Source organism: Siniperca chuatsi, linkage group LG17 (genome assembly GCF_020085105.1).
Source record: "Siniperca chuatsi isolate FFG_IHB_CAS linkage group LG17, ASM2008510v1, whole genome shotgun sequence".
NCBI classification, from domain to species: Eukaryota; Metazoa; Chordata; class Actinopteri; order Centrarchiformes; family Sinipercidae; genus Siniperca; species Siniperca chuatsi.
In genome coordinates, this window is record NC_058058.1 from 23,074,656 (window position 1) to 23,088,271 (window position 13,616).

At 40.8% G+C, this 13,616-nt stretch overlaps 1 protein-coding gene across 1 annotated transcript; it reads left to right on the plus strand.

The window, feature by feature from the left end:
- On the plus strand, nucleotides 1-4,895 carry tpbga (trophoblast glycoprotein a). Its single transcript, XM_044171176.1, has 2 exons — nucleotides 1-1,370; nucleotides 1,700-4,895. Exons 1-2 carry the CDS (start codon nucleotides 1,117-1,119, stop codon nucleotides 2,547-2,549), a joined length of 1,104 nt encoding a protein of 367 aa, XP_044027111.1. The 5' UTR covers nucleotides 1-1,116; the 3' UTR covers nucleotides 2,550-4,895.
- Nucleotides 4,896-13,616: the final 8,721 nt, after the last annotated feature.

Genomic DNA, 13,616 nt, shown 5'->3' on the forward strand with positions numbered 1-13,616 from the left:
CAAGGCTGTCAGCAGGAGGGATGATGTTAGGATTTCAAGGCTCTCTGAGCCATGAAAGGCAAAGTGTCTTCCTCCTCCTCTTCCTCCTGAAGTTTCTATAAATACACTCAGAAGTGATTCCTGAAATAATCATTCTAAGCTGTCAGAATAAACATTAAGGAAGGGAAGCCGTCACAACTAGTCTACTATCAAGTGGCTAAAAGTCCCACTCACTGACCGTTATCCTGCAGAGCATCATCGTATTCAAGAAAAGGGGGATCAAAGGCTTTGCAGTCTGGCCCCCAAACACCCCTCCCCCAGTTTTACCGTACCACCTGGGTAGGTGGGAATGACCAGAACATCAAATTCACCAACTAGTAAATAGTGAAGTTATGGCAAAGTCATTGCATTTAACAGCAATTATCATAAAAACCTCCTCTATAAACCTAAATTAGAGTAATAAAATAAGGCAATGACAAGATGCTATGATACAGAAAGAAAGCATGGGTATTAAACTCTGCCCCGATGGGAGTTTTATTATAGAAAACACAGATGTCATGCAATATTTTTTGATCTGCAGTGCAATAGTTGTAAGTCCAGATTCCCATATCCAAATTTGGGCTCCTGTGTAAGGGACTGCAATATTGACGCCATACGATTATATTTGGCTGCACCGCGCGGAATTGTAAACATGTAGTGAAGAAGAGCCAAAAGTCCAAACACTTTCTCCTCCTCCTCCATCTCTCCTGCCAGTAGAGTCGACTCGAGGCTGACAGGAAGATCTTGTGGATCCGGACAGGGTACAGGCAGGAGAGAAGCCCCTCCCCGCAGATCAGCCCACCAGGCGATGGTCCTTTTAACTTCATTGTTGCAGAAGAAGCGACACCCCGCTTTGCCACGGCTAAGGATCAAACACCCCCTCTGATCAGCACGACCCCCAGTTTTGTTCTCATGGAAATCAGACCCTGCCTCCCGGCCACACTTTCTGCAGAGATGCAAAGTTGAAGCGCATTCCCAGCCGGGACAACAGATGATAATGATGTCTTGGAGGAGCTGATCGTTTCATTTATTCATTTTCTGTGTGTTTCTCTTTCGCTATTGCTCGCCGCTCTCGGACTGCACGCTTTTCTTTCCAACATGCTGGACTTGGCACAGCGCATTGTTTTCTGCGCGCTGCTCGGCTCCGTTTACGCGTCGTGCCCTCCGCGCTGCGAGTGCTCAGAGGCGGCTCACACCGTGAAGTGCGTCTCCCGAGACCTGCGCAGTATCCCGACTGGGATCCCCGGATACACCAGGAATCTTTTCATAACTGGGAATCAAATCAGTCGAATCGGTCCGGAGTCCTTTAAGGGGCTGGATAATGTGACCAACCTGTCTCTGAGCAATAACAGGTAAGACTCCTGTGCCTTTTTGACATTTGGCAATTTATTCCTTAAAATAGAACAGTTTGTGTCAATAGCAGAACACTGTTTTTCAGTCAGCAGTTGGTCCTCATTGTTCCTGAAATATAGCAGCTAAGCCGATCATATGAATTTGGTTATATGACACTTGAAACGCGGGCTTTGCAGGCTTTCAGTGTATATTCAAATGACAACCACGTTCAATTTGATTTTAGTTTTGATCCAAAATAAATCAGAAACATACATTCTTTTTTCACCTTCTTGGTCTTCTATGTGATTTGAAAGTGAGAATAATATCTCATGGATCTCCTCAAATCCAGAATTTCCGAGGTGGAATCCCATACTTTTGCTGGACTCCGCAGCCTTCGCTCTCTGGATTTGAGCAATAACCAGCTGGCAGTCATTCACCCCGAGGCCTTCACAGTGCAGAACCAGACTCTGCGGGAGCTCAACCTGAGCCGAGCCCTCTACAACCACTTGTCAGTGATGGACTTGGCCACCTCTCTCCGCTGGAGCTCCCTGGGGACGCTGAACGGACTGGACCTTTCTGACAACAGCCTGATCTATTTACCCTCACGTATCTTCTCCCACCTAACCAGCCTGCGGCGGCTCCAGCTTTCCAACAACTCCCTGGTGGCCATCCACAACTCCACCTTCTCGGGTTTGGAGCACCTGGAGGAGCTCGACCTGACCTTAAACGCCCTCAAGACGGTGCCCGAGGAGGGCCTGCGAGAGCTGGACTCCCTGCCGAGCACTGCTCTTCTGCTGGGGGAAAACCCGTTCACATGCAAGTGTGGAATCGAACCTTTTGCCCTGTGGCTCAACAGATCACAGGGACGCGTTAGAGACGCTGAGGGCCTGCTGTGTGCCTTCCCAGCCGGCATGAGAAACACATCCATGCTTGCCGTGGGCACGCTGACTCTGGGGTGCCACCAGAGGAATGCAGGGGCTGACCTTGCTTTGCAGACCTCTTACGTCTTCTTGGGTCTAGTCCTGGGCTTCGTAGGCCTCATCTTCCTTTTTGTACTTTATCTCAATCGCAAGGGCATCAAGAAGCGGATCTACGACATGCGTGACGCCTGCAGGGAGGTGTGGGAGGGCTACCACTACCGCTTCGAGATCGACTCTGGCCCCAGGATATCACAGGTCTCCACGAGTGCTGACATGTGAGAGGACAATCACCCTGGTGTATTTTCTAACAAAACTGACTCTTTTCTAATGCATTTATCAGCAGCAAAATGTAAAAATTGTACAGATTTGTCTGTAAATATATACATATAATAGTGCTTATAATCTTTTTGCCTTGTTGATTAAAGCATGCACTGCTCATCTTTCCTCATTGCACCACTAATACGCTCTTTTTAATACAGTGTATCTCGGATTTGTTGTGAAATGTGTTAAATCAAATGGACATGAATGTTGTAAAGGGAGTTCATTGATTGACATTTCTTATATTCTTGCCTGCTCCTTATGTCCATAGAAAAGCAACAGTAAGTGCCTAAGGTCCGCAATGTATTGTTTCCTGATCAATGGAGTGATCTGAACTGAACTCACTCTATGTGGCACATTTTCATTCGTTATTCTGTGTCAGATCTTGTCTTCATGTTTAGCTTGTGAAAAAGCAACAAAAATGCTGCCATAAAATCCTCACACTACAAAAACAAACCTCTGGGAATTTAAAGCACAACCACTCATTCATCTCTGAACCATTTCAAGCCCTTTGGTCTCTCCGTCCTTAAGCCCCAGGGTGCCCGAGAGGAATTAAGCCTCCAAAGCTCACCTAAAGTCATTACTCTGCTCCTCTTTGGCTGCTGGATTGGAAGGGGGGGGGCGATTCGGGGCAGACCAGCGGAAATCTCCTAGCCCCCTAATTTTTCTCTCTCTCTCTCTCTTTTTTTTTTTTAATGAAACGTTGCTTTGTTTCAACTTCTAAGTTTTATTGTCAAAATGATGAGAACCAGTCTCGGGCTGAAAGCAAGCTCCCTCCCTCCTTAAAGACAACAGCCGCTCTTTGAAGGAAAAGTCTGGCTCTCCACGTTTTTCTGTTTAGGGGATTTTTTTTCCCCCCAATGATAAGATACAGATGATTCTGAAACACCAGCTACATTGTTTCATTCAGCAGTTTGCTCTGACCCGTTAATGAGTGAGCCTTATGAAAAGAAAAAAATGTGTTCTTAACCTTTTGCTTTTTCTCCACCTTTTATGCTTTTACAGTTGGGGTAATGCCAAGAAAAGTGTCTTTCTTAAATAACACTGAAATAAATGTGTATGTCAATACATTTATTTCTCAGTCAAATCCAAAGCCCTACATTTTACATGCATGTTTAAATTTAATCAAATTATAACCTAACCGTGCATGTATCCCAAACAAAACATGATAGTCTTCTTTTCTAAAACGTCATATGTGTCCTCCCTGTTTTTCTAAGTGGCTCAATGTAAAATGCAATTCTCTGTGGCCTTTTGATGCTACAAAGTGAGACAGACAGAGAAGGGGGATGGCAAGCTGCCATTAAAGTGTTTATTGCCCAAATTGCTAGCTGTCTTGGTATTTGGAATGGGGAAAGGATGCCTGGAGTTAGCTGAAACAGCCTCCCATTGTTGGAATCCAAAGTAGCATCTTCATCCTATCAAGATGTTCTCCAAACTCCTCTGATAGCGATCCAGAAATGTTTATAACACGGAGCCATTTTACTGCATGTGTTAAAATAAAGCTTTAGAAAGTCATGATATCTGTATACTCATTTAGCGTAAATGTAACCTTGCGTGTTATGGAACAGCAGAAATGAATGTATTCATAATGTTTGGACTAAACTCTAAGTATCATTTCTCTGAGCTGCATTAAGCCGGGCATTTACTCGCTGAGGAGAAAACAATTGAGGCTGTGCACTGACACAAAGGGTGGCTCGGACTTCGAGACGTCTGAAATGAGCTTTGTTTTCCGGCGCAAAAAGATGCCTTGTGATACTCATTCTCTTTCTGTTTTCACAGACGGCCATTATGCTGCCACGTAATAGGATTCACTCATGATGACAAAGTTGAGCGCTCTGATCCAGCTATTGTTTAAGTGTCATCATTCTAAAAAATTGCCTGTGGGAGAAAATCCCAGGAGAAGTTTTCATTTGCTATTATACAACGTGTCACAACCGGCGCATTAAGCTGGCCATGGGTTATTGGTGTCAATTGGCGGAGCAGAAAGAAGAAAGATTATTCCCTGCGTGTCATTACTTCCGTTTTCGCTCATTAAAGTGTGGATTAGGAGCCGTGCTTTTTTTTTTTTTTTTCTTTTTATGAGTCTGGCTGTTTAAAAAATATATGGGCTGTTTGCTATAGGCTGTGCAAAATTGTCTCAGCAGGAATGCAATGAAAAGAGAGGAACCCTACAAATACATCCAGACGTTCTCCATTACTCGCAGTGCAAAAGAGGCTTGTTAAAAACAGAAAAATTGCTCCAATTATGGTGTTCTTTCAGACTGTATGTTGCACATATCTGATTAAAAGATCACGTCTTTATTTCAACTTTGCTTGCCGTGTCTTGTATTCCCACAAGCCATTTGTTACACCACTGAGGTTTCTTTTGAGGAAGCAGTTTTAAAAACTTGAACAGCTTTATGTTGCTGTATGTGCAGCATGTGGTTTTTGCTATTGCAAAAGGCAAATTACACATTTGAAGTATTTCTTTTCAGTTTTGAGAATTTCCTCTGGAGCACATCAGGCTTTTTATTTTATATGCCTCGTGTCTCCGGGAACATCTTGGCACCATTACATGGGTTTAATGGCTGTGATAGGGAATATGCCTTAAAACTGAACACCACATCTGTGAAGAATTGAACATGTTAAAAAGAGACCACAACAGTCAGCAGCATGACGACAGAGACAAAGTGGCATCTACCCCCCTCCACTGGCATGGTATGACCAATATAGCTGTCTCTCTCTCAACTACAGGCACATGTCATCATTTACATTTGCTTTCATTAAATACTACACAGTCATCTGCTTTTGGTTGCCCACTTATACAACCAAACCATGTACAGGACAGCGAAACACAGTCTAGTCTCCCTTATCTTAGTTTTCCTTCTTTTAACAATGAATTTCTTTGTGATGTGAGATCAATGAATTCATTTGCCCAGCTTCCTGTATGTCGCCTATATCCATCATGTCCAACCAGTCTGGTCAGTGAAGGTGGAGACTAAACCACAGAGGTGGTTCTAGTGGGGTACTACCCATTGTTCTGCTGCTCACTTGATCAATGTGACTAATTGTGTTTGCTAGAGGATGCAAGCGAGGAGGAGTTGGTACAGCTGGCCCAACCACCCATTAAAGCTAGCTGGCCCCCCATTTATCACTTTCATAAAGGCTGTGGCTGACAAGCACTTAAACATACATAGAGTACGTGCACACACACACATACCTGAATCGTAGTATTTGTTAAAACTGTATTCAGATAGTCTCTCTTCTTTCTGATATCACTATCTAAAAGTCAATTGGAAATTAAAATTCATTTTTGCTACGAAATCAGTAATCTTGGTAGACTTATTTGGTCAAAATTATATATATAAAAAAATTAAGTTAAGTTTTATTTATTTTTTTGCAGTGATAGGTCTCCTATATTCTTGTGTTCTCCAGGAGGCGTACATTTTTGAGTAAAATATCTGTGTGGGCGGACACTAAAAATAGTTTGTAATATCACTTCAGTTCCATCAGACACACAGACTTTCAACCAGCTTCAGGGCCCAACATTGTTGGTCATTGCTTATGCTGCCTTCAAATGGAACTTGTGAGCTTGTGGTTACAACATGGGAAGTTGTGTACACGAAATGCTTGGAGTTGAAGGTAAGTCATGAAAACACCGCTGCTAGGCAATGGCAACATGGACACCAAACATAGAAATATTGACTTACTTTGTATTTCAACACCATGTGGAGGAGCAAGAAATTGGATTTACAAAGAATTGCAATATATTAACTGACCATCCACCTAAAAATGAACTTCCATGGCCTGCGCCATATCTGAAAAAGTCAGCAAACACGTCACAACTCATGAACTCTGAGCTTTCAGAAGATTTCCACTTCCTAGGGGGGCGAGCATATGGACTCTTCTCTTGAACATGGTAAACACGACCCCATTTGAAGGCAGCATTAGTCTCATCTGTAATGTCAGTGCTCACACCATATATTTCTCTGTGTCGTGAGTGCTGAGGTTACAGGAGGACTGCTCATTGCTGTAAGTTTTAACAGTTTGGTCATTTGCCTTTACCACAACTGGACCAAAGAAAAACTTAATGCTAGCTTACAGCTAGCTAACACAACACTGAGTGTGTAGGAGCTGCAGATGACTCAGCAGGTGTTGAAATAACACAAATGAAAAGTAATGTCTAGTGGGAATCAGTGCAAGGTAGGCTAGCTGGCTTCCACTCTCTGAGGGGAAGCTAGTTAGCCTAGCTTGGTAGTTTCAACTTTCCAAGTGGAAAACAAACTCAATAGTATGATGGGTCTTTCTTTATGTTCAATGTTATAAAGGAAAACATCTTAATTTGCTAATTGTACATAAACAACGCTATGTGGGCTATGCAGACACCATTGTCAGCTGGGTCATAATTACTTCCTTGTTAAAAGCTTACTGAAAGACAGCAAAAGCCACAGAAACGTAACAGTAACTTTGAACCAGCTACCAACTGAGCTTACAACTGAACTGAAGACAGTCAGAATCAGTGTCAAATGTCATGGCATTATGAACAGTGATGTGTTCACTTACTCCTGTACATACTGAAGTGCATTTGAATGCTGATGCAACGTTGCTTAGCTTAGAAAAAAAGTGAATGAAAGACATAGTCAGTGACTATGAATCTTTGAACTGAACCATTGTTAATTTCGTTAACGAATATTTTTCGCCATAGTTTTCATTAACAACCTTTTTTCCATGACGAAGACGAGATGTTGACGAGCTAAAAATATCGGATTATCGGACATTCACAAACTGCATGATATTTTCCCCAATTGTACAGCTAGTCTGTCTGTGAAATTATAAACAATGCATTCCTGTCATTGATTGACGTGTGGTGCAGACTGATATTATGTGTGCAGAGGCTGAATAAAATAATAGATCTATGGACACACACCAGAAAGGAAAACACAATCACTGTAGTAACGGGAGACAGAGAGAAGCCCTGTGGCTACAAATTAGGTGGGACGAATACAACCAACCTCAAGAGACACTCAAGTTGCTAACTGTAAGTCCTAATGTTAACTAAGCACATACATTTGCTAATGTTAAGTCATTGTTACTAGGTAGTCGGCTATGTCAACTTGTGGCAAATTTGCTAGCAAGCCACGTTAGCTTAGCCTGGCTGGATGCCAGTTTTTTTCACAAAAAAAGTTGGCTTCCAGGCTAACGTTGGCTGGGTTAATGTGTTAGCTAACGTCAGTTTGCTAACTTCAAAGCTTGTGAGTGAAACATGCAGGGCTTGACAATTAACGTTAAAACTTGTCCAGGACAAGACTTTTTGGTCAGACAAGTGAAATGCTTTATCATATATTGTCTTATCGTAGAAAAGGTTTCAGTCGTAGTCATCTGGACACTGTTTTCAGAATCAAGACGTTTGCCCCATCCGGAAGTCATTCTCAATGACAGTTGACTTCGGATGGGAGCCAAACGCCTTGATTCTGAAAAACAGTGTCCCGATGACTACGACTGAAACCTTTCTACGATAGAACACTCCTGGACAAATGAGGGACTACACCGTCTTATATTGTCTTATCGTTCGAGTGAAACATATGGGTAACGGTAGTGGCTTTTCAGACCTGTTCCCCAATGCATCAGTGTGCATCACGTGTTGCTGCTGTAATGTTTATAGCCTGCAAGTTAATTTATCTATATAGTTAGACAAGCAACTTGTAATTATGCTCGATACGTTTTTGCTTACTTTCCCTTACTCCAGTCCTTACCAGAAAAAGCTTAATGGAAAGCCCTGAATATGCATTTCAAATACTATCTAGTCAAACTGTTATTTCTAAGATGGTAGAGCAATTTATTTGGAAGATATTTGTGTACGATTTTTTAGCTCTAAGGCCAGGTAGGCTTATTAATCAACTAATTGTTTCAGCATTACTGTGATTTTAAAGGTTGTATTGATAACATTTTTATGTAGACAATTTTTTTTTTAAAATACATCCACAGAGCTTTTAAAGGTGCGGAATAAAAGTATCACTTTTCCTAAAAAAATAAATAAAATAAAAAGATTGTGTATTAATCATTTTAAAAATTTTGACAGGTCCAAAATGAATGTTTTGTTTACCTCTGTGAGATGTCTGATTTTGGTTCTAACAAGGCTTGTGAGCCAATAGTATAATAACTTTGGCATCACGTGGTATAGTTTCCAGTTAGTGTGGAAGAAACAGACACTGACATAGCACATATTAGCTATCTTAGCTTAATCGTGCAAACAGCAATAACCCCTAAAATTACAATTCTGCAAATTTAAACAAAATAAACAACAACTACCGACAGGCATAGTCCTTACAGCCTTAACTAATGTGGTGTCATCGGTTAGATTGTCAAAATTAGAAAAATCCAGCTTCAATCCCTGAGGAGCTACGTTAGCATTAGTGACGGTTGCTTCCAGTGACCTAACCTTATAGTTCCCTCAAACAGTGTAACGTTATAACGAAGATGCATATCAGAGGGGATTCAGAAGTGGGCCAGGGTCCGATATAAATGGTGGCTTGGGGCCAGTTCAAGTTTATGCAGGACAACTTGATCAACCTGGTCCGTCTTGGCAGGTGGCGGACTGGTCCACTCATGAAAAGACGGTCGCTCTTCTTTAACAATGGAGTGGACGTGGGATCCCAATATATTACCAATGTGTCATGTTGAAGGTAAATTAAAGAACAGTTCAGAACTACTGAAAATCTGCTCATTATAGTGTTTAGACACAAAACGTGACTTTTATTGAGGGTGTCATGTCATATAGCAGTCTAGCCATATAGCCAGCTGCGTTGAGCTCAACAGCTACAGTCCTCATGTTGATATAAAAATCTGAAAATACTGACATGATCATACAGTCGCCCTTTCTGCCTGTAGCCATTGCTGCTGTGTGGCGCTCAGCTGTTTTTTATAATCCGCTATGAGATTTGTTTTCAGCAAGAAAACACTTTGAATAATGTTAGGTCAACACTAGCTAACGTCAACTTTTACTGTAGTGGTCTGTCTGATGTGGAGCGCTGTGGGTTTTCATAGCATCCCTACAATGTACTGTACTGTACTTTCATTGGATTAAAATGTAAATATTTACCTAATGTCTTATAGTGTAAGGATGATTGAAATGTCATTTTACAGATAAGTGTTGCAATATAGGGCCTCTATAATTATCAAATGATGGGGGAAAAAAGGGTTACCTAAAGCTAGCTAGCCATATCCTAAGATTACCATAGATAACGTTACATGAAACACCACCACACAATGTAACCTACATCTATAGCTAATGTATAGCTATATGTTGCTAAACAAATTCAATACTCTTATCACGAAATATTCATCACTTGACATGACAGAGTCTGTCGACCATAAAATATGCAGTTTGTGCAACGAACAGTGTTGCCGCAACCGCAGCTTCAAAAACAAGCCCAATATTAATATAGCCTGTTACAGCCTCAGTGTGAACATGCTCAATAAATGAGCCTGCAGCATATTAAAATGAAACTCCTCGGAGTTTGAAAAGCGAAAACAGATTTTATTTATATTAGCTTTGGTGGTTACTCTTGTATTTTAGGGTGATGCTGACAACTTGGAAAACATTATCTGGTAATGATTACAATTTACACTGACAGAGTATGGGATTGTTGGATTACTCACAAAGCGTGATGTAATCTGATTACATCTAGTCTGTATAGCCAGAAAATAAAAAGCCTGTAACAATGCTGATTTAAATTTAAAAAGGAAAACTAAGAAGAATCATGTGCTCCATTGACTTCTTTTATCATCTCTTAAAAAAAGAATAAATCCGAGTAGTCCATTTTATTTGCTACAAATTAAATGTAAAAATCGCCTCTGATAATGGCTAGAATAATGTCTTCATTCTAAAATGAAAGATGTGTTTATTTAATTAGAAACAACCAACCTATAAACTATTGTATTAATGTATTGCTTAATTACAAAGGATAGCCTACATATTTCTGAGGGCAATGTCAGAATGGTGCACTCTAAAAATAAAACTAGAAACCTGTGAAATCTGACCATGCAGTCTATGAATCTGACTCGTAACTAGGCAATAACTGCAATAAAAGCAGGTCGGTTCGGCTACAACGTGACTGACATGACATTGATTTTTCTCCAGTGAGAGGGAGGAGGGGGGCGGGATAGGTCCTCGTGGGGATTTGTGGCAGGGCGAATTACACTACTGCGCTGATATTATTTGTGAGGCTGTGAGCAGACACTGTCAGTCACTGCAATGGGGAAAATAGTGACCATAAATGGAAAAAAAATTAAGTCGCTTTCCTGGCAAGCAACCATATTTTTTAAAACAAGCTCAAAAAACCACATGCGACTTAAAAAAAAGAAAGAGAAGAAGCCCAAAGTCGCGTATTATAAGCGGACTTGGCAACGAACTGGCAACCACTGGAATGGAATGGAGGGGGGGGGGAGAGTGCGTTATATAGTGGCTGGATGTTATCAATGTTATTAATAGCGCCTTTAATGAATTAGTTTAGCTTAAAGAGAAAAAACACTTTGACTAATAAAAATAACTAAAATGTGACTAAAACTAATAAGCATTTTCATCTAAAGACTAAGTCTAAATCTAAAATAGCTGCCAAAATTAACACAGAACTGAACGAAACCATTTGAATCAGCAAAGTGCTTTGTAATTTCTGCCTCTATAGCGCACCCTAGCAACACCAGTCCTTAAATGTTTTGTCCAATGTTTTATCCTCTTTCGAAAAACGGAAAAATCTGCACAATAGCTGCAGTATCATTATAGTTTAAATTTCCTTAGACAAAAAGTGAGGATAATTCAAATTTCAATTCTTTCAATTTCAACTTTAATAAAATTCACAATACAAATGGATTTGATTTGTGTTTAATGGGTCCCACTTGGGTTTTTTCACCACAGAGTTTGTATAACATGTATGTGTTCACATGTCATAATGGGATTCTTTATGCTCTTGAAATTTAAACAAAATCCTCTTGGTGCATAACCGCAATGGATCCCCAGACCCGTAGAAAATGAGAAACAAATGCTCTCAACAAAGTCCTCTCTCGTATGAAAGAAAGGCTCATGTAAAACACTCTACTGCAACAATACAGCCTCCCTCTGAAGTCTTCATGACCGTGTTTCCATTGATCTCCGAATTGACTACAACTGTAAAGCAAAAGCATGGCTCTGCTAGCCTTTATAACCCAACCCACGCACCACCACCCCCACGACTTCCCCTCCTCTGGGCCTCAGAGCAGAGAGTGTCCCGAAGCCTTGTTGTGGGCTCCGCTGTCCTCCAGCTGGCCACGAATCAGTCTCTCGATACATGTGGCTTGTCAGAAGTTTTGTTTTGTTGTTGCAGTGGTTGTTTATAGGAGGATGAGGTTAGGGAGTTTTCAATTAGAGAGACATATTTCCCAGTGTTCCATCCTGCCTCATTCTCGCAAACTCTGAATGAGCCCCCAAAGCTAGCTGAGGCTCAATTCATGTGCCGAAATTTAAAGAAAAGGTAACATTTCACTGCTTTACGTTCTTGCAAAGAGAACAACACAGTATGATGATGAATGATTCATTATGACTCATTAAAGAGTCTCTCCTGCTGGTCCTTTCAGAAAAAAGGAATAAGGCCTGTGTTGCTGGTTGATTATAAATGGCCTTGACCCATTTTAAAGACAGGACAAGATAATCACAACTCCTGCACTACTTCATCATCTGCTTCATGCGTCAATGAGTTGGGTTGGAATTGAGCAGAGGGCAAATACAATAGTCTAGGAAACAGGAGTCATTTGAAAACACTTGGGATCAAATCCCCCTTCAGTAGACCCACAATGGTTCACATACAATGACTTAACCTTTGTTTGCTGTCTTCCCATCGACCATGCACCTTTTGTCCTCCTGGGTCAAAATTGACCCAGTCTGGTTTGCCTGTTTTTAAAGCACCCAGTATAAGTTATCGGCACTAGTTTTACACTTCTTTTTGGAATTCATGGTCAATAATTCTCATTTATATGAAATTATGCCTCATTTTTAGTTAATAAAAGCAGAAATTCTGAATTATTTTGATTAATAGTTAATTTATTGCTGGCTATGTTTTTTTCACCACTTTTTAGTCCAGTCCAATATTTTTGTATGAACCATGGATTGAATGCATGTAATGTGAAAATTGTTGCTTGTAGTGATGAACCCACAAAGAACTATCAACCAACTCTGCAGTTCCCGTTTGCTTATCAGCTTATTGTTTTGGTTTTCTGGCCCACAAATGTACTGTTATGGTCCAGACTCACCACACTCCTCAACCTTGTTTCTAGCAGGCAGCTGTTTTCAGCAAAATAAACTCAATGTATGCTACCTGCCCAAATGGCTGTTAGTGTCTAGCTTTTGAATGTAACCAATAGAAAAGATGACCAAAACTACCAAACTAAGACCAAAGTTGCAATAAACTGGAATTATCCTTTAACTTAAAGGGACAGTTCACCCCAAAATCCAAAATACATATTTTTTGTCTTACCTGCAGTGCTATTTATCCATCTAGATTGTTTTGGTGTGAGTTGCTAGATACAGTAATATGATAATCCACAGACCTTGCTGTAAGCAGTTTCATATATATATATAGCTATTTTCTTTCTACCGACAGTTCCTACATGAAACTGCTCACAGCAAGGTCTGTGGATTATCTTGAGTAACCGGGTCATGATTTCTGGAAAGACACATTGCTGTTGAGTTTAATGTACAATGTTCTAATGTATTTTTGGTGCTTTGAGCACCACAAGCTGAGTGCAATCTAGTTCCATTATATTCCAAAAATGCAGACATCTCCAAAATTCGGCAGCTCACACCAAAACAATGTAGATAGATAAATTGCACTACAGGTAAGAAGAAAAATATGTATTTTGGATTTTGGGGTTAACTGTCCTTTAAATCTTCAGAACGACATTAGTCGTAAACTGAATTGGAAAGAGTGCAGCCTCTCTGATGATGAATCCTCGAGCTGCTCGTGGAAAGTGTTGGGTGTGAACTCTCCATAGGTAGTTTGACCTCTCGCCTTCCTGGAG